The 20,688-nt window shown below is 42.5% G+C and overlaps 4 protein-coding genes across 6 annotated transcripts; all 4 read left to right on the plus strand.

The window, feature by feature from the left end:
- The first annotated feature begins 2,200 nt into the window (after window positions 1-2,200).
- LOC133843792 (uncharacterized) lies at window positions 2,201-6,184 on the plus strand. 3 transcript variants are annotated; one of them, XR_009894543.1, is made up of 5 exons: window positions 2,201-2,705; window positions 2,977-3,674; window positions 3,736-3,830; window positions 3,894-5,166; window positions 5,247-6,184. XR_009894543.1 is itself a non-coding variant. In XM_062277488.1 (4 exons), exons 1-3 carry the CDS (start codon window positions 2,249-2,251, stop codon window positions 3,799-3,801), a joined length of 1,221 nt encoding a protein of 406 aa, XP_062133472.1. In that variant the 5' UTR covers window positions 2,201-2,248; the 3' UTR covers window positions 3,802-3,826; window positions 3,894-6,184. The 3 variants fall into 3 exon arrangements, 2 of the variants coding, with proteins under 2 accessions (XP_062133472.1, XP_062133471.1); XM_062277488.1 differs by having other exon boundaries at window positions 3,736-3,826; window positions 3,894-6,184; XM_062277487.1 differs by having other exon boundaries at window positions 3,894-6,183.
- Window positions 6,185-8,922: 2,738 nt separating this feature from the next.
- LOC133842467 (uncharacterized) lies at window positions 8,923-13,031 on the plus strand. Its single transcript, XM_062275560.1, has one exon. It carries the CDS (start codon window positions 8,969-8,971, stop codon window positions 12,962-12,964), a length of 3,996 nt encoding a protein of 1,331 aa, XP_062131544.1. The 5' UTR covers window positions 8,923-8,968; the 3' UTR covers window positions 12,965-13,031.
- A 591-nt stretch (window positions 13,032-13,622) lies between these two features.
- On the plus strand, window positions 13,623-16,788 carry LOC133842468 (N66 matrix protein). Its single transcript, XM_062275561.1, has 3 exons — window positions 13,623-13,773; window positions 13,839-13,982; window positions 15,570-16,788. The coding sequence occupies exons 1-3, from the start codon at window positions 13,686-13,688 to the stop codon at window positions 16,406-16,408; spliced, it is 1,071 nt and encodes a 356-aa protein (XP_062131545.1). The 5' UTR covers window positions 13,623-13,685; the 3' UTR covers window positions 16,409-16,788.
- A 530-nt stretch (window positions 16,789-17,318) lies between these two features.
- LOC133843681 (uncharacterized) lies at window positions 17,319-19,649 on the plus strand. The gene is made up of 2 exons (XM_062277328.1): window positions 17,319-17,506; window positions 18,223-19,649. The coding sequence occupies exons 1-2, from the start codon at window positions 17,365-17,367 to the stop codon at window positions 19,515-19,517; spliced, it is 1,437 nt and encodes a 478-aa protein (XP_062133312.1). The 5' UTR covers window positions 17,319-17,364; the 3' UTR covers window positions 19,518-19,649.
- The last annotated feature ends 1,039 nt before the right edge of the window (window positions 19,650-20,688 follow it).

A 20,688-nucleotide genomic window follows, 5' to 3' on the forward strand; every position in this document is an offset into this window, starting at 1 on the left:
ACTCTTCATCGAAGCAACCTTTGCTGGTTGTGCTCTGATAATGTTCACAAGTCTGAAAACATGAGGCACCGTTGTTTAGATTCACTTCGTTCTCCTTCGTATCCTTGAAGCAGTCGTGTAACCATATCGTAGGTAACGTTGGGTATATTCTCCGGGGATCACAACGCCATAGATGACGATTGGTATTGTCCAGTACCTTCTTAAGTGAAGTGATTCCATTTTTGGTGATCTCATTATAGTTTTCTCGAACTGTATTCTTTTCTATAATTAAGTTGTCATTTCCAGAAGCCTTTTGAATCATCATCGAGTACTCGATAAGAATGTAGGCCATCAGTTCAGTTAGTGTGATTTTCTTATAGAGCAAATAGAACATATACTGGGGCGATTGCAGGTTCCAGCACGTACTACCAATTTTTCGCAATCTGTTTGAATTGCTTCTCATCACCTTACATTGTTCATCTCCATATTTGCATTCAACACCGTACAGTATCAGATAAATATCGCTTATATAACTTATCTCAAAAGATTTCTTTCGCAATCGCGATATTGCTGCAGTTAATCGTAAGAGTGTTTCATCCTGTTCAAAATCTTTAAGCTCCATGTACTCGAAATTCCTCGAAACCATTGAAAATTCGTTGCGTATAGGATCTACCAATTGTTTATTAGAATGCTATACATTTCTTTTTGGGTAACGTGTTGCTTCTCGATCTGACGAACTTGTTTGCTGACATTCCTGAAATGCTGCAACATTTTGATTTGATTTTCGAGCATCTTTGTCGCATTAAAGTTTCCTATCTCGTTCTCTAATTGTTCTATATCCATGCGCACAAATGAGATTAACTCAATAGTTGATTTTATAAACCCGAGCTCGACATTATTCGGGTCTATGATCGATATTGATTGACTGCACTGGACAAAGATGAGCAGCGAAAACGCGAATAGGAGCAGCTGCATCGCAAGTAAGTAAATATTGTAAATATTGTATTGTAGCAATTAAGGTTTTGCAGCAGATCTGCGACCGCAAACAAAAAAAGCTGAATTCAAACTAAGCTGACGAGCAATGACGCAAATTTCTGAACTTGACATGAATATTTCTGCTAATCTATGCAATGTTAACAAAGGCCAATTCTATAGAATCTACAAATTTAAAACAGAGCACTTTCATTAAGAAAATACCCATTAGTTGAAGTCCGAATTTTTTAACGTGATCTCTAACATATCTCTCAAGTCATATGCTTAGTTTGTCTAAAGGTTTGATAATATGTGACGAAGAAAAATTGAATGTTCATTTCTATATTAGACATTTAATAATACGCAGATCCGCCGGGAATCTCACAATTGAATTATTCAGATTAGTGTATAAAAATACTCAGCAATCATCACTTGGCAACAGACACATAGAATTATTGTGAATGGTTCATGAAATTATGAATTTTCAACGTAAACTTGGATAAATTTAAAACTATTCATAAATAATTGCAAAGAGAATTTCTCTAATCTAAACAAAAAGAAGTTATCATGTAAAAATTGTTTTCTTTGTTTATGTGTTACAAAAGTAAAGCAAAAAGGTTAATAATTTTTAATAATTATCTTCTTTATTTAAGTATCGAACCAGTACAGCAAGAACAAAATAGTACTATAACAACACAGGTGAAAGAAATGTTTGGGCCAAACCTCATATTAGTTTAAGGTGTTTGGTTAATAATTAAAAACAAAACATAACAAACACATATATAAATATTTCTAATTGGTTTTCAATAGTTTATAAGCATGCCAGTTATCAATAGCTCATTAAATTTATTGACGAATTTTGAAGATAAGAACAAATATTTCTAATCATTATCTACCGCTGAATTATATGAATATACAAATAGTATATAGTACATAGTAGTAGTTGTGTCTATTCGTATCACAAAGAAGCATTTCCATAATTGTAATCGTCAATTCAATTGTGCAATAATGCCTATCAAGCAAGATCTCATCACACAGCTGTGTCAATTGCTGCTTGCAATTTCATCGGACGCTAAAATTGCGGTAGGTAAGTTCCAATACAAAGCTAAAACCTGATCGATGCGACACGTCGCACTAAATTCAAACAAAAATAAACTTGCTACCGCGTATATCTAATCTAGCGTTGATTACTCATGCGCCTAAGACACGTGGCCTTAGATTGCTTTTGCAATTTTAAATAAATGTTGCTTTAGTCTCTTGTTTATAACTAAACGCGCTGGTTCTCTCGGCAAGCGCAATGAATATTTTGGAATTGAATAGCGATTGTCTGGGCTATATACTGAGTTATTTGCCCCCGAACGACTACAATAATTTCGCTCAGGTTTGCCAGCAATTTCGTAATGTATTCATTGAACACTGCGGTAAACAAAATCGAGAGTTTGCGGTAGTCGAAAGCAGCACACGAAGTCAACTGATTGAATTATGTATTTGTCGCGAGTTAGTTGAGAATCTTATCATTGATCTGGGTCATTTTGACACTTCTCGAACATACCGATCTTTTGGTTGCCAAACTCCCATCAATTGCTTCAGCACACTTTGCTTTGCCTTAGAAGGCATGATAAGTTTAAAAAGCTTGCAGATAATACAACCTCAATATATGTTGAATGCGCCAATTGAAAAGCCGTTTGAGCAAATTTTTGCAGCACTCCAGAATTTGAATGAGCTGAAAATTCTCGAAATACGCACCAAAAATGGTAAGCATATTGAATATATACCTTCAGTTTTTGTCGAATCAGTTGTTGTGGTTGAGAATATGGTATATTTGGGAATTCTGTTGTATATTTGTTGTGTAATATTATACCGAATATTTGGAATATTTAATTTTTATATATTAATTTGGTATATTTTAAACATAATTACTCATGGTTTTGTCTTTATTTAAATTCGGTAGCAGGTATTTCAAAGTCGAGCTTTCTTACTTGTTTTTTCCATTTATTTATTCATTCTTATTATTCTGCTTTCCAGATTGGAGTTTTGATAATCTGTGGCTACTGCGCCATTTGGAGGAGCTGCAATTGTTGGTACCCAAAATACCTTCATCAGTGCTGGTCAAATGCTGCAAGTCGAATCCAAATCTAAACGTTCTTCAGCTAGGCTATGACTGTGTGCAGGGCAACCTGAAAGACATAGTGCCCCATTGCGGCAAACTGGAGACGCTCAAGTTCGGCATGATGGCCGAGGCAGCTGCCTATAAACCGCTGGCAAAGCTGCCAAAATTAAAGCGGCTGCTGCACTATGGCATTCGACGCAAAGGCTCTTTTGAGCCGGTGCTCAGTGCTTTGGCTATAAGGCCGCAGCTTCAGCAGCTGGAAATCGATGGCGGCAGCCTTAGTCCAGAGGAAATTCTGCAAATTGTTCGACTAAACGGACTGCAGCAATTGAAATGCTTTTGTTTGACGGCCGAATGCGTGGAAATGCTGTCGCATCTCAAACATCTGCGGCAACTCTCTGTGTGGATGTCCAGTAGACCCGACATCTCCAATGCGCTGCTTAAAGTTGTCAGGGAATGCAAAGAGCTGCAGTTGCTACGCGTTGCAACTGGAGTTTTGTCAGCTGATTTTATCAACGACGTGGCGAAATTGCTTGCCAGTAATCGGAGAGAAACGATCCAACCACCGCTGCAGCTGGAAATTCCTATTCCAACCTATACGTTGTCTATTGATGTAAGCAATTGTTACTGTGGAAAATCTAGAATATTTTTTTAATATACATTTCTGCTTATAGCAATTCTCATTTCGAAATAGTCTGTTGAACTGTTCACCATTCGAAGAAGATTCCTGGAAACTGTAGCTGACCTTTAATATAAATAATCAAAGTAGGTGAGTTTTGTTAAATTATTATTTCCATCATTTTAACTGAATCAATTTGATATGCTCTTTTAGCCATCTTCATTATTCTGACTCATCCAATTCGATAATGGCCGAGATGTTTGCATTTGATTACAGTCTGATTGATTATTGGCCGAGAATCAATTGCACTTGCCACAAGCTGAATGCACAATGCAACCGGGTCGAAATTGAATTCAAATTAATGAGCATATATATTTTTTAACACTCGCATTGTTGTTGATGAGACGTCAGGCGTGAACAATGCTTAATGATGATGCTGATGACTGGAGGAGGAGGCGAAAGGCCATAAGATGGCCAAGAGGTGCCATCGAATGCATCAGTTGAGCCGTCATCGCTTATTTGTTTCAATTTAAAACAGTTTTTCTGTTTTTCCGCATGCTGGGCACGCTTTAACACGTTTACATTGAATTAAACGTTGCAGCGAGCACAACACCAGCAACATTACAGATAACAACAGCAACGATAACGCACACAACGATAACAATAAGAACAACAACACGGGGGAGGCGAGCGACAACAGAAGCAGCAGCAGTAGAGTAAAGTGAAAATCAACATACATTGTTGCTGCAAAAATTTCCTTTTGTGCAAACGCAGAGAGTGCAGTGCAGCAGCAGCAGCTGAAGTCGAAGCCGGAAAGTGAAGTGAAAGAAAAACAGCAACAGGCAGCAAGCAGAAAGCATCGAGCAAGGAGCATTCAACAATGGCAACAATGCACTTGAGACCAACCTGATATGATATTATGCTATAGTATTATAATGCGAGAACTTGGCATTTCTATTATGCAAATCGCAAACAAAAGGGCAAAAGGAAATTAGAATGAATCTTGCAAATAATCGCTGCAAGATGCTAAGCTGATCAAATTATTGATAACTGAAGTCGTGCCAAGTTGCCAAGTTACTAACCAAGAACTAACTTAATATAACTACAATTTGGTTAAAGCATTTGCTAGACAAACTAAGTGAGTTGCAGAAAGTTGAAGGTTGAGGATCGACAACACTGAGAGTCTTAAATTTTAGCTCATGAAATTCAACAACATCCTGGCAGCAGCATGAATATTTTATGACAATGTGTGAAGCCGCACATTATTCATTAAAATTTGCTTCATCAACAAAAGCAACAACAACAGCAAGTATGAGCAAAAGAACAACAAGAGAAGGAAGTAAAACAACAGCGAAATTGAAGCAAACGAGGCGGCAGTAAAAACTTCCAATTACTCAAGCGCGTACTCATCCTTCGACAACGACAACATCAACTGAGACACACACACACACTGATGCACGTGCAAGTATGCAAAAAATACTCGTATGTATGTGTGTGTGTGTGAGTGCGTGTATTTGCTTTTAATATCCTTTTCTTTGAATTATTCATGTATACCATACAACACAGGCTGACCAACATCAACAACAATCAGTGGAGTCTGTTGGATGGCTGGCCAAAGGGTTGCTTTTCGTTTGCTGACGAAAGGGGTTTCATTTTATTGTGACTCTCTCGTTTGCTGCTGTTATTTTTCAAACGCATACCAAAGGCAAAAACTTATTAATTGGCACTTGAGCTGTGGTTACTACATACACACACATACACACACACACACACACACACACAGACCAACAGTCTCGGCCTCATCCCAAAAGCTCGTTGAGCTCGCGCCGTCATTCAACTTTTTGAACAGGCATAATTTAAGAGAGCGCTCCCTATTTTTTGGTTTTGTTTTTGCTTCGCCAGCCCCTTTGGTCATTGGACGCTCAACATTGCTGGTAATCCACTCAAATAACAAGCAATAACAACAACAACAACATATACAGACAGCTCAAAGCTGAAAATGACAGCAACAAGGTTGACGAACACGACGAAGCAACAGTAACAAGAGCATACTCTACACCAACACTCATAAATAATAACCGCATTAAATCAGCGATCGATAAAAAGTGCTCGATATCTGTGATAACAACATCAGATTTATTAGCTAAGCAGTTCTTTAAGATTACATAAGTTGAAGTTTATTGACATTTATTTCAATTGTAATAAATTTAAATTTATTCGTTTTATTTCCTTTCGAAATGTCTTGTAATTATGCAGAAAGGCTTGCTGCGTTAAGTAGAGTACAGAGTTGAGTAACTGCATGTGTCGTTGACTGACATCTCGACACATGGGACAGTCTGGTATCGTCCGCTTCCCTCCAGCGACTCGGCTATTGTCACGTTTTAACATTTAAATTAAAATGTTTCGCTTAAGCGAAAGAGAGCTGCAAAAATTGCTTACGCCTGGCAAAAATGCAAAAAAAAAATACTACATAAAACACAATCTCAGCCGCATACTTTTTTTTGTTGTATAAAAAAGGAGAAAACGAAATGAACAAAAAAAAGAACAGTATAACATTTTTGCGCTTTTTACTGTCCTGTTTGGCGCTGTCTTTTGCAGTTGTCGCGTTTGCCAGCTGCACTTGAAAGCCGCCTCGTTGGCCATCACTGCCAGTGGCCACTGTTCGAGTTGGCCAGCGTCGACACCAACGAACACCCAGGAACCCAACAAAACCAAAGCCAGCAGCAGGAGTAGGCAACAGAGCCAAGAGCCAACAACCGAGAGCCGAGGGGCGAGAGCCAGTCAGCAGCATTGCCATCTACATTTATTCTTCATTTATTCAATGCCGCCGCGACGCCATCAACAGCGTCGGCCAACACGGCGTATCAGTGTTATTCGAGGGGTCTTAATGCGCCATACAAGAGCTTTTCAGCTCACTTTCTCGTTCGGCCAAAAGACACACACATACATATACAGGAAAAAAAGAAACGCGAATACAAAAAGGAAACTTGCACAATTGCATGAAGCCATAAAGTTCTGTGTGCTTTCATATTTTTGTGTATCTCTTAATTTCCTTTAGTCGCTTCTTTAAACCAAGCAACGAATTTCAATATTTCGCAATCGAATTCGATGCGCGTTTATTAAATAAGTTAATGGCTCAGAAATGCATTCATCATTTAAAAGCGTAACTTTATGGCACAGACAATGTTCAATGTCATTTGTTGCACTTACTATTTTCCCCTGTTGAGCGAGTTATGCACTTTCATTAGGTAACTGCAATCAGGCAAGAAATTATCAAGTGGCAGATGGCTGCGAGCTGCGAGCTGCTTACTGCTTATTGCTTGCTGCTGGCGCCTTAACCTTGTGTCCTGCCATGCGATATCTTAATGCACTTTTAATTGAGCTGAGCCCTGTGCCACCTGTCGAGAATGAGAACGAAAATGAGGGCGGAGAGTGCGAGACGAGATGCGACGCGACGCGCCACGACGTCGAAATTGAAAAGAAATGCAACTGCAAAAAATGAAAAAAAAAAGCGAGATTATAATTAAGGTTGCCATTAACACAAGAGCCAAAGTGCCAGATGCAACATTCATCGTTTCGTTGCGCTTCCCCTCATTGTCCCCCTCTGCCGTAGTTTTAATTGGTTGCCAATGACAAGTAAATTACGCATACGCCATGTGTTACCATTAGTTGGCATAAATTATTGAGAATGCTCGCATTAGAATTTATGCGCGAATTGTCATGTTCAGGCCGTTTAACACCGACTAGACACAACACACGTTGATTAATGGGAATCTGTTAAAATTGTTTAGCCCAATTTACAGACCACACAAACGAATATAGCAATTAGTTTATTAAAATACCGAACGACATGCGTTATAATGTCCACAAATAAATTAAATGGCAAACAACAGTATTTTAGTTCTCCTGATTCAAAATAAAAACATGTATTTTAAAAGAAATAAATAATGTATTTCTTTAAGATGCATTTCATATGCAAATAATGAAAGCCTAACTATCGATGTCGTTTTATCAATTCACACGAACATGTGCTGACAATTTTATATTACCCCATAGTAAACGTATAATAATAATAAAAATCTGTCAAGTGCCAGTGTTAGTGATAAATAATTCTTTTCAATTGAATTGACGCACACACGAGTACAAGAGTAAAGTGCGGAGAGAGCAGAGAACTATCCACATGTTTATTGAATTTTATTGACAAGGCCTGGGTGAGCCGCCTGTGAGCAGCAGCTGTCAGCAGCAAATGCGAATAAATTGTGTTTCCCCACAAATCCAATTACCTAATGATTTGTTTTTACATATAATTTTACTTGCTTTCTTTACTTTTACGTTGTTTTTTCTGTTTTATTTTTTTTTTATTTAGTATTTTTGTTTTTCTTTTGTCCCCACACAAATTTTGCGGGCAGTCAATTGATGAAATCCATACGCACGTACAGTGCTGCAAATTAGTTTGCAGACCAGGCAGGCGAACGATTTTTGTAGGCACTCATTCATTTGGTTTGCTCCTGCTGCTGACTTTGATGAAATTCATTTCACAATCTCCGAGACACATTTGAATTCGATATTTTGTTGCTGACAGCTTTCGGATTAGAACCAATCAATTAGCAAATGACATTTTTTCTTTATTATTGAAGTACTGTTGAGCAATTAATGAAATTAACTTATATTAAATTTATGAATAATTGATCAACTCAAGCAGCTCATAAATCGATCGATTGTTGTTTATTGAGTGGGGATCTCAAAATTTCAATTGGCAATTTTCTGAACTGATTAATACTCAATTAGCACGATTGCAGCATTTCTAAATATACGAAGAGTGGGAAATAAATTCTGCTTCACGCATCTCATAAAATTATTTGGGTTATTGATATTCGATAAGACTTTATAGCGTCCAACTGGAAATCAAATAACAGTTGTTATGCCATTTGTTTACGTCTTTGAACTTGAGGTAGCGATGCCATAATTCCCAGAAGTCCTTCCAAGTAATCTGCTGAATTTATAGCCTCGAAGTGACATCAACTTCAAAAACTGTACATCAATGATTTACCCCAAATTTTTGCTGACCCAGTATGCGCCATGGCCAAAAGCATATCTCATTTAAAAAGTGACCACGATTTCCCCATTTAAGTCCAATCAATGATCATAAACAAGTGCGTCAAGTGTCCGTTTCAACGATAACGATAACGATAGTGTCAAGATAACGCCATGCGCGACATGGAAAGTCATATAAGATTGTGGCAATTTGATGTCTGTGTTAGCAGTTTGGCCTAAAACGCCACAACGCCATGAAGTGCTACGCGAGTGTAATTCTTATACTGCAGCTGCTGGTCAGCTTCAGGACCGCCGCCGGACGTTTGCCGCGGGTGTTGCCCTTCGCGGACGAGGACCAAGGTGTGCCCATCTATGGCGATTGTGAATTTCTTGTCAATGGCGATCTCAATGATCCCGCACCGCTTTTCTCACGCCACGCTTCTTACGAAATTGTCGTGCCGGATCCCACGGATACCGTTCGTCTAACCAACGGCGAACTTCTGGATATGTTCTGTCCTGGCGTGGGATTTGCGGCACCTTTCGCTAATCGCACCCAGCTGACAGCTCAGTGTCTGCAGCAAAAGTATTTCCTCGTTGATGGACAGATTCATCCCTTCTCCGACTTCAGCTGCACGGCTTGGCCCACGTACACGGCGCTGCGCACTGGACGTCAGTGCAATGGCGGCACGGATCTGGTCAAGGCGGGCTTTGAGGTCGAGGATGGCGGTTTTCTGCACACCTACGACGTCTGTCACGATGAGGTGAACGAAGTCACGCGCTATGTGCATCACGTGCTCTATCCCTCCAGTTATGATTATCAGCACGGCGTCTCGCGGCCCAATTTCATCGAATTGGATTTCTACGGAGGTCGAGATGTGAACACAAAGTACACGCAGGTGCAGCAGAATATCACAATTAGTGGAATTCTAGGAATGGATGCGTCGCCCTACTTCAACTACACCGAGGATCGCATTTTGGCGCGTGGTCACATGGTTGCCAAGACCGATATGATCTTTGGTGCCGCCCATCAGGCCACCTTCCTCTTCATCAACGTGGCGCCACAATGGCAAAGCTTCAACGGCGGCAACTGGGAACGTGTCGAGACGAGTGTTCGCAAGTTTGTCGCTGATCGCAATCTGACCACAGATTGCTACACGGGCATTTATGGCGTCTCCACGCTGCCCGATGTCAATGGCACTGAGCGCGAACTGTACCTAGACTTTGATGAGAACAACAACGGCTTGATTCCAGTGCCTATGCTTTATTTCCGTGTGATTATCGATCGCGCCACTCGCGAGGGCATCGTCTTGATCGGTGTGAATAATCCCTATGTGACGCTTGAGCAAATCCAAAAGGATTACATTCTCTGCGATGATGTTGGTCATCGGATTAGTTGGATTACCTGGCTGAAGGAGGATCTGCATGAGGGTTATTCCTATGCTTGCACTGTGGAGGACTTTACAGCGGTGGTCAAGGACTTGCCGCTCGAGGATCTGCAGACAAACGGTGTACTTGGCTTGGATCCGGAAACGACCACCGCCGCGCCGACCACGACGGAGTCCACCACGACAGAGTCCACCACGACGGAGTCTACCACGACGGAGTCTACCACCACGGAGTCCACCACGACGGAGTCTACCACCACGGAGTCCACCACAACGGAATCCACCACCACGGAGTCTACCACCACGGAGTCCACCACGACAGAGTCTTCCACAACTGAATCAACGACCGAGTCTTCCTCTACGGAGTCTTCTACAGAGTCTTCCACCACGGAGTCTACTACGGAGTCCACCACTGTCACGCCCACTACCACAGAGACCACTCCAACAACCACGGAGTCCTCCACTTCTTCAAGTACAACCAGTGTAGCGCCCACACCAACGCCCACGCCCAATCCAAACGATTGTCACTTCAACATAAACGGAGATCTCAGGGATCCAGCACCGCTGTTTACTCCAGAGGGCGCTCTCAGTTGGCTTCTGCCTGACGAGTCGGGTGCCTACACCATAGAGCAGGGCGGCAGCTTGGATCTACATTGCACCTCAGCCTTGGCAGTGCCCTTCAATCGCTACACAGCTCTCACAGCTCGCTGTCTGGGCAATCAACTATACGAAGCAGAGGGAGAGCAAGTTGCAATCCGCTCCTTCAGCTGCCAGTCCTGGCCCACTTACGAGGCGGTGCGCAGTGGAGTTGCCTGCGAGGGCGGCACTGAACTGCTGCAGATTGGCTTCAATGTGGCAGCTGGATTGTTGCCACAAATCGAACTATGCTACGACGAGCAGACACAGATTACGCGTTATGCACGCTACGAACTCACGCCCTCCAACGTGGCCTATCAGAAGGATGTCGCACAGCCAGGTTATTTGCGTGGCGACTTCTATCAGGGCAAGGATGTGAATGTCTACTACGGTCTGGCACATCAACAAACGGCGCTGAGTGAGCTGCTTGGCCTCGATGCCAGCCAGTACTTGGATAGCAGTCGTGACTTGTATTTGGCGCGTGGACAGCTCGCAGCTCGTCAGGATTTCGTCCATGGCTCAGCACAGCGTGCTACGCACTTCTATGTAAATGCGGTGCCGCAGTGGCGCAGCATTAGCATTGGCAACTGGCTGGCCGTGGAGCGCAGTCTACGTCAATTTGTGGCCGACGAGGCGCTCAATGTGAGCGTGCATGCGGGAAGCTGGGGCGTCTCCACATTGGCCAACGCCGCTGGCCAGCAGACACCTATCTATCTGGATGCAGAGGCAGAGCAGTTGCCTGTGCCTCGCATCGTTTATCGTGTGGTCATCGATCAGCAGAGTCGCAAGGGCATTGTGTTGGTGGTAGTGAATAATCCACACGCCACTCTGGCGGAGATCCAGCAGGATTATGTGGTGTGCCAGGATGTAGGCGCCCAGTTGGATTGGCTGGATTGGCAGAAGACACAGCTGCTACAGGGCTACTCCTATGCTTGTTCCGTCGAAGACTTTACTGAAGTAGTCAAGGACTTGCCACTGGATCAACTGCAGACCACAGGACTACTCGGAGTTTCCGCTGACACCCAAGAGCAGCAGCAACAGCAGGCTTGCAGCTTCCGTGTGAGTGGCGATCTCAACGATCCGGCGCCGGTTTTCGTTCTACGCACTGCCGAGGGCAAGGCTGAGTATTTGGAACCCAATATTGCTGGATTGGCGGAGCTGAAGCATGGCGAGCAGCTGGAGTTGCACTGCACCGGAAGCAGCAGCTTCAAGGATTACTTTAAGGGTTACTCACATCTGAATGCCAGCTGCTGGGGCGCAAAGAGTTTCTTGGTGCTGGGCAGCGTCTATCAGCTGGAGGACTTTGTCTGCAGCTCCTGGCCAGGACACACAGCTCGTCGCACCACTCGCGACTGCAATGGCGGCACCAATCTGCTCGAGGTGGGCTTCCAGCTGGCCGAGAGCGGTGAGGCAGACGACTTCCTGCACATGTACGATGTGTGCCACGACGAACAACTGGAGGTCACACGCTATGTGCACCATGTGCTTCTACCGGGCAGCGCTATGTATCAGCGTTCGGTAAGCCGACCTAGCTTCATCACCGGCGACTTCTATGGCGTCAAGGACGTAAACCAAAAGTACACACAGGTGCAGCAGAATGTCACCGTCAGTCAGATCCTAGGCATGGATGCCTCACCTTATTTCAACATCAGTAGCAATGTCTATCTGGCCCGCGGACATCTCGCGGCCAAGACTGATCTTGTCTTTGGTGCCGCACAGCAGGCGACCTTCTACTTTGTGAATGTGGCACCACAGTGGCAGACCTTCAATGGCGGCAACTGGGAACGCATTGAGGATAGCGTCAGGAAGTTTGTGTCCGATGAAAATATCACCGCAGATTGCTACACCGGTACTTGGGGCGTCTCCACGCTGCTCGATGTCGATGGCATTGAGCGTGAACTCTATCTAGACTTTGATGAGAACAACAACGGCTTGATTCCAGTGCCAATGCTCTATTTCCGTGTGATCATCGATCGCGAGAGTCGTCAGGGCATTGTTGTGCTCGGTGTGAACAATCCTCATGTCACCGTGGAGCAGATTCAAAAGGATTACGTCATCTGTCCAGACATTGGCGATCAAATCGATTGGATTAGCTGGAATAAGGAGACTCTAAACAGGGGATATTCCTATGCTTGCACTGTGGAAGAGTTCACTAAAGTGGTCACGGACCTGCCGCTGGAGAATCTGGTGACGAGCGGAGTGCTCGGTGTAACTGCAAGGCACTCATAAATTGCAATCATAGTCGACTAATCTAAGAACTAAAAATACAATAAATAGAAAATTTGTAACAATGTCATTTGATAAGGCCAGTTTTGTTTTGCAAAGGCGGAATTTCCAGTAACACCCTTGACCCCGAGGTGCTTACCATGACTTTGGTATTTCACTTATCTATAGTATACGAGGGATTCACGTACTCTGAATTGAGTATTGTATAATCTGTTGAAGTGTTTAATTAATCTAATCTGAAGTGAAGCTCTATGGGCTGAAACATAATAATGATTTGGTTTATTTTTAATAACTACTTAAACGCTTAATTAAGGTTTATTTTAATCCAGGGTCTTTGTGAAATATTGCTAAAGTTTACGCATGAAAAGAAAAAATAGTTACTAAATTGAGCTATAACATAAAACATCAAATAAATAAATTTTGTTAGTCAAAAATGTATAGTGAAGTAGAGCACTGAATAGTCATGCAGGCCGCAATATTTGTAAACACTTGATAATTAAGTTAGCAAGCCGCTGCTATACTTAATAAACCGTGACTATCGACACCAATTAAATTGATCAGTTGTCATCAAATTGAATTCATATGCGTAATTTGAATTCATTGGTTAAATGTGTCTAAAATAATTAAAACATGAATTGAAGCATATCAATAGAATCGTATAAATTAGAGTTCAGATCAAACCTTGGCTCAGTGATTGCTTAAAATTTGAGAGAGACATTGTAAAATGTACAAGAGGCGTCAACTTGGCCAAGTAGCCTGCTGGCTTTTGGCCATCATTGTAATAGTTGCGGGCCACGTCAATGCCTACAAAAGTAAGTTCGGAGCTTCAATTCACCCAGAGCTGTAACTGAATTTAGTTTGCCCTTGCTTTGATCAGAGTTCGGACAGGATTGTCGGGATGTTAGCTGTGCGGTTAATGAGCATTGCATTGTCTCGCATGTAGCTTGTGAGAGGGATCAATTGGATGGCGAGCATTGCGGGCTCTATCCCAGATGTGTGGAGCGCTCTTTGAGTGTAGCAGGTACGTTTTAAAATTTCTTTATGCTGTCATTCAGCTAACTGATCCGTTTGCAGATCAGCAACTGATCGACACCACATCCACCACAGCAAATACACGTTCATCCACCTTGTTATCGAGTAGTCCCATCACCAGCACCTTGACTTTGAATCATCAGCCGAAACTTAAATCTCAGACGGACTTTGAACTCTTGGCTCCGGATCCGATTGTCGCTGATCCGGCTGCCAGTCATGCAGCTCAGCGACAGGCCAATGTTCTGGTCATTGTACAGGAGGGCAACCAGCAGCCCAATCTCAATCCCAATACTTATCCGAATTACAACAATCAGCCCTGGCGGCAACCCTGCAGCCCCTATTATCCCTATGCCTGCAATTATCCGAGTTCGCCTTACTTACCCACCGCCTCTAGAGCGATGCCAGCTTACGGCAATGCACGAGCTTCCTCTGGCCCTCAGTTGGTGCCTCCCACACCGCCCTGCTACTACAATTGCTATCCTCGCTTGGCTTCTGGCTATCCATTTGCCCGCTCCGCGAGAGCTTCATCTCAGACCAACAACTATCTGATGTACATCACAATTTAGTGCGTCTTTCTTCTTCTGTTCTATTCTACTCACCAGACCGGGCATCTGGCCGACGACCACGTCGCTCTCCCCAGATGCCTCCTTATCCACCACCGATTCCAATGTCACCGATGCCCATGGGGCCAGTTGTAGTGCCAGCTGGTGCAGCAGCACCACGTCCGGTTCCCCGACAATATCCGACTCAATATCAATATCAATATCAAGCACAATATGCGAATCCGTATCTATCGATCAGCATGGCCTATCCTACATATATGTATCCGAACCGAGGAGTACCTCAGGCTCGTCAGGCTGTACAGGTGTATCCTGGTTTCTATAATCCTAGGCCCAGCTATTACTACAATATCAATGTGAATTTGCCCCTATCGGGTGGCTCCTCTTAAGGCAAAACGAAAAAGCTTCTTCTGACCTCACTTCTTGTTCTTCTCTTGATATTCGATTTTTTCTTCAGATTCGCCTGACTTCATTGACTCGGATTCCGAATCAGAATCATTTCACAATATTACCAAAAGACAATATATACCTGGACCTATGCCAATGCCAATGCCTATGCCCATGCCAATGCCAATCGCCCAGCCTATTCCTATCGCAGCTCCTCGCATGTATTATCCTCCCTATCAGCCCGCGCCAATGGCTTGGCCTATGCCCGTGTATATACCTCCGACCCAGGTCATAACGCAACCCATAGTTATCCTTCCCATTGGCGTATCGAGTTTTGCGGGCGTGAGCTATACTCCCAGTCAATATTATGGACCAGCCGCCTACTATCCCACCTATACCACACAATACACCACACAGACACCTTACTATGGCAACTTCAACAACAACAACAATAATAATAATTATAATGACTACAATAATAATAACAATTACAATACGTATGGATAATAAAAGAGCACAACAAGAAAACACTGAGAATCTACAAAATATTAATTGTTCCAATATAATATCACTGATGTAGTTTATAATGTAGTTATCTAATCCTGTCTTTACTTTAACAATCAATGCAGGCATTACCTTGGAGAGACTGAAGCGATCGTTGCAAGGCTTTGCAAATCGAAGAGAGGCTGGACAAATGGGTAATGGAATGGGTGGAAATGGAATGGGTGGCAATGGAATGGGTGGCAATGGTATGGGTGGTAATGGAAATGGAATGGGTGGAAATGGAATGGGCGGCGGCATGGGGCCAACACCAATGTGTGGCAACCAAATGGGAGGTCGTGGGGGATTTGGTGGCAATGGAATGAATGGTAATGGAATGAACGGCAATGGCATGAATGGTAATGGCATGAATGGCAATGGAATGAATGGCAATGGAATGAATGGTAATGGAAATGGTAATGGAATGAACCGCAATGGAATAAATAGAAACGGAATGAACGGCAATTCAAATTCATTCAGGCGTCTTAAGCGCAGTGTGAAAAGTTTAACGCGTCAAGGCGATGCGGCACAACAGGGAAACGGAATGGGTAACGGCAATGGAATGGGCGGAAACGGAATGGGAGGAGGCAATAGAAATGGTGGGAATGGAAATGGAATGGGTGGCAATGGAATGGGAGGAGGTAATGGAATGGGACCTCCAGGAATGTGTGGAAATGGAATGAATGGATTTCAAATGGGTGGCCGAGGAGGCAATGGAATGGGCCCACCCAATGGAATGGGTGGAAACGGAATGAATGGCAATGGAATGGGTGGCAATGGGATGGGCGGCTATGGCAATGGAATGGGAAGAAATGGAATGGGCGGCAACGGCATGGGAAACAATGGAATGGGTGGTGGACGTGGAGGTGGAGGTGGGGGTGGAGGTGGGGGGTGGAGGCATGGGTGGCAATGGAGGCCAATGGAATAATGGAAATAATGGCAATAGTCAATATTCATCACAGTCATCGACATTCGCAAATGGTCGCCAGGGAATGCAACAATCTTCGTACTCGATGAATGGGCGGCCAATGGGCACAATGCAGTCAAGCTGGAACAATGGGCAGGGGAATGAACGTGTCAACAGATCAACAATTATCACTTTCCCGACAATCCAATGGAATCAATGCTGATAGTTCTGTGACCGTTAGCTCAGCCAATGGAGCAAATGGAAGCTCGCAGAGGCCACGGCGAAATAATACCGCCTCATCAGATGATTCATGGTTCTAATATAAATATGTGTTTCAATGTATTTCAAATGTGCTTAAATATATTATAACTGCAATTATATATCTATTGTCTAAAAGGTTTATTTAATAATAAATGTTCCTCATGCTAGACAATACTCCTGACATATTACAAGCTATTTGTGAACTTTAATGATCTTTAGAAGATACTTATAGTACATTGATTTAATTATAAACGAACATTGTTACGCGTAACTGGAAAACGTGATTAACTTTAAGTATAAACTTAAAAAAAATATTTTTAAATTTCGTGAGATGGAAATAATGGCAATATTGTAATTAGTCTGCAGAATAATCAAAGCTGTTCAAACAGTAATCAAAAAGCACAACTCGGAAATGTTGTTAAGTAAACAAATAATAATATTATATATTTAACTCTAGCTCTCTCTTTCTTTTACACTTTTAAAATTCAGATGAGGCGCATTACAAAACCGGCTATGGCGAGCGAATTATTCAAGAGGTAGCGTTAACAAAGCGAGAGAGTGCGAGAGTGATAAAGAGAGAGAGAGAGCGAGAAAAAGAATGCAAGTGAGAGTGGGAATGACATTAAAATATAAAAACACCTGTATATCGCTCAGATAATTTAGTCGGTTGCCAAACACCGCGCGTGGCACTTCGGGAGAACGATTCACAGACGATTATGCAAAAGCTTTTGTTCACTTTACTGTTGATCGTGACCGCGATTGAGAATGAGGCGCGAGAATCAATTAGACCACCACCTGAAGTAGGTCAAATAATCAAAGATCTTGAGGAAGTGCATATTGATGATTCGATTGAGCGAGGTAAGTGCTAGTGTACTTGAGATAATTTATATATACATTTGTTAGTATAATACAAATTATAATTTAGCATACACAGCTTTCACTAATAAGATTGTAATCTTCAGTACTTTAATTCCATGTAATATGTATATACTTAAGATGTGTACTTAAGCAAATATCATTTAAGAGAAAGCTATATGCGAATGACATCGAAACAAAAAATGTTAATCAAAAAAATATTTCAAATACTCTTTAAATCAGTTCAAAAGCTTGTTTTTAAAATTTCAAAGTATTAAAATATTAAGTCAATATTTGGCAATTACAAATTTAACACGAAAATATAAACAAACATATGAACTAATTAACTTATGGAAGCCATAAAGAAAGTTATAGTGGTGACTAAAGTATTAGGTCATTAGCTAACAAGTCACGTTAATAAATTGGTTTTAAGATATACATACATGTATTTAAAACTCACATATTATTTAAAAATACAGTGAGATAGCTATAAAGCTTAAGAAGAAATCACAAATGTTATTACTACTGTTATAACAGAAAAGAACAGAAAACAAAATGTCCAAATTTTATTTATTTATTATTATTTTCACTTACTATTAAATGCTTGTGCACAAAGCCCAGTCCAGCACAACTGATGTATTCAATCTGATGGCAAAATAAAAGACACCAATTGAGCTTATTCACTTGTTGCATTAATTATTACTCACTTTTCTCCCCAGGCGCCCCCTGCATGCTGGACATCCAGAAAGATTTGCCGTCAGGGAAACGAGCGCAGCCACTTTACCTGCATCCGGACACGGACAGCTATTGGCTGCCTAATGGAGATGGTCAGTTGGTGGTGCCACGCGGTGCCAGCATCGAGCTGTATTGCGACTCCTCATTTGCGAATATGGACAGTCAGGAAGAGAGTGTCTCCATTCATGCCCGCTGCCTGCACGATACAACCTTTGAGTGGACAGGCGGAAAGCAAGAGCTGCAGGATTTCTACTGCACACAGCAGCTTAAATATGCCGTGGAACGTTTGGAGCAGCAGCCATGTGGCGATGGGAATATGACATCAGCGGCACGCATTTACCGTGTGGGCTACAATGTGAGCGGGGGGAGATTTGTGCGCACCCTGGAGCTGTGTCACGATGCCGAGCAGCTGCGAACCGAGTATGTGTACTATCAGATGCTGCCGGCAAGCGTGCACTTTCAGCGACACGTGAAGCGCCCACAGTTCAGCTCCGCCGGCCACTTTTGTGGCTACGACATGCAGCGCCTCTACTCACAGGCGCATCAGCAAAAGCGGGCCAAGCAACTGCTGCAGCAGGCGGCCCCATCTGATGGTGTTGATGTTGGCGTTGGTGTTGGTCTTGGTGAGGACATGAAGTCCACGCTGTTTGATACGAAGGACCTTTTTCTTGCACGCGGACATTTGGCCGCCAAGGCTGATCTGATTTATGCCACCCAACAACGCAGCACTTTCAACTATCTGAATGTGGCACCCCAGTGGCAGACACTCAATGCTGGCCACTGGGCTGTTGTTGAGGAGGCCACCCGACGTTTTGCTGCACGCGAGAAGCTCTCGCTGAGCATATATACGGGCACCTATGGCGTCATGCCACTGCCGAACGCTACTCAGACGAGCTTCTATCTGGCCAACGATGCCAATAACAATCACGTTTTGCCTGTGCCCCTTCTCTTCTATCGCCTGGTCATCGACAATGACAGGCCGTGGTCTGGCATAGCCATCGTGGGTGTCAACAATCCCCATGCCACCTGGCCCGAGATTTGGAAGTCATATATGATTTGTGAGACCAGAATACCGCCAAGGTATGTGCCCTGGTTGCGCTCGCTGCAGCAGAAGAACTTGAAAAAGGGCTATCTCTATGCCTGCACCGTTGCGGATGTGGCCAGAGCGGTGGGGCACTTGCCACCCCATCTTCTAGAGGTGCACGAGCCTCTCATAGGGGAAGACTTGAAAGATCACGAGTTAAGTGAAGATGACATCATTGACTCCGACTCACTTTAAAGGGCATATCATCCTGTAGAATTTTAAATTTATTTATTTTTAGTCATATCTACATGAGTTTTTTATTCCGAACATAAACAGAATTTTAAATTGGATTGAATTTAAATCTCAATTCCAAACTTTATTTAAATTCTGAACCATTTATAATAATTCACTGTCATTACTAATCATAAAAAATATTAATGTAAAATTCATTTATTCATTGTGTTGTTATTAAATATATTATATTTATTGATACTAAACAAACGATTTAACAGTGAAAGGCATTCTTTACATTTATTGCTAACGCTACGTTTCTCCAGTTATAAAATTGCTTTCAACAATTCAATTATAACTGAAGAATTTCTCAGAAAACGTTTTATTCTTAGCCCTATATTTTTCCAGGAATATGCTAAAGAAAACAGGGGAAAATGGAATTTTCGAATTGTTTTGTTTTCTATTAATTTCATACAACAAATACCGAAGAAGTTCGTTTTCTTTTTTCTATATCAGTTCTTAAGGTTCTTAAGTCAACAGAGATTACTTACACATATATTGTTTACCGTTGGCTAACAAAAAAAAACAGAAAATATTATATTGTTCGACCCCAACTCTGGCACTTCCTTTCCGGATGGACGGAACAGCAAGGACTTTAAACGTGCGGAAAGCAGTTGGAAGTACGTTTCAACGTTTTCAAATCAGTAAATGCAAATGTAAATGTATTGAAAGCTCAAATGGGACCAAAGGCAACAGCAAGAAAAACGAACAACGAAAAGAAAGAAAAAGAAGTTATGGTAATGTGTAAAATGAAAGAAAGCGAAAGAAAAGAAAAGAATTCAAGGACGCAAATGCCGGAAAACGGCAACAAAACCAACGGAAAATTTAAGAAATTGTGCCAGACGACTACGCTAAGGCCTTTGTACTTCCTTCGGTTTAGAAATGTGCGAGTGTGTGCGAGGACGCTGGCAAAAAAAGGATTAAATCAATGTTGCGGAACAAATTGTGTTATGTGGGTAGGTAATACAGACCTATTTCATTTCTTCAAGCTAACAAGGCAACAGCAACTCCGGTGGGAGGAGGCCCACTTCCACTTCCACTTCCATTTCCTCCTCTTCTGACCTAAGCCTAGACCGCAGTCGACGCGTCGACCCAATTTGATGGTGTCAAAATCACACGAGCGTTAATAATAGGG

The sequence above is a fragment of the Drosophila sulfurigaster genome, chromosome 3 (genome assembly GCF_023558435.1).
Source record: "Drosophila sulfurigaster albostrigata strain 15112-1811.04 chromosome 3, ASM2355843v2, whole genome shotgun sequence".
In the NCBI taxonomy this organism is placed as follows: Eukaryota; Metazoa; Arthropoda; class Insecta; order Diptera; family Drosophilidae; genus Drosophila; species Drosophila sulfurigaster.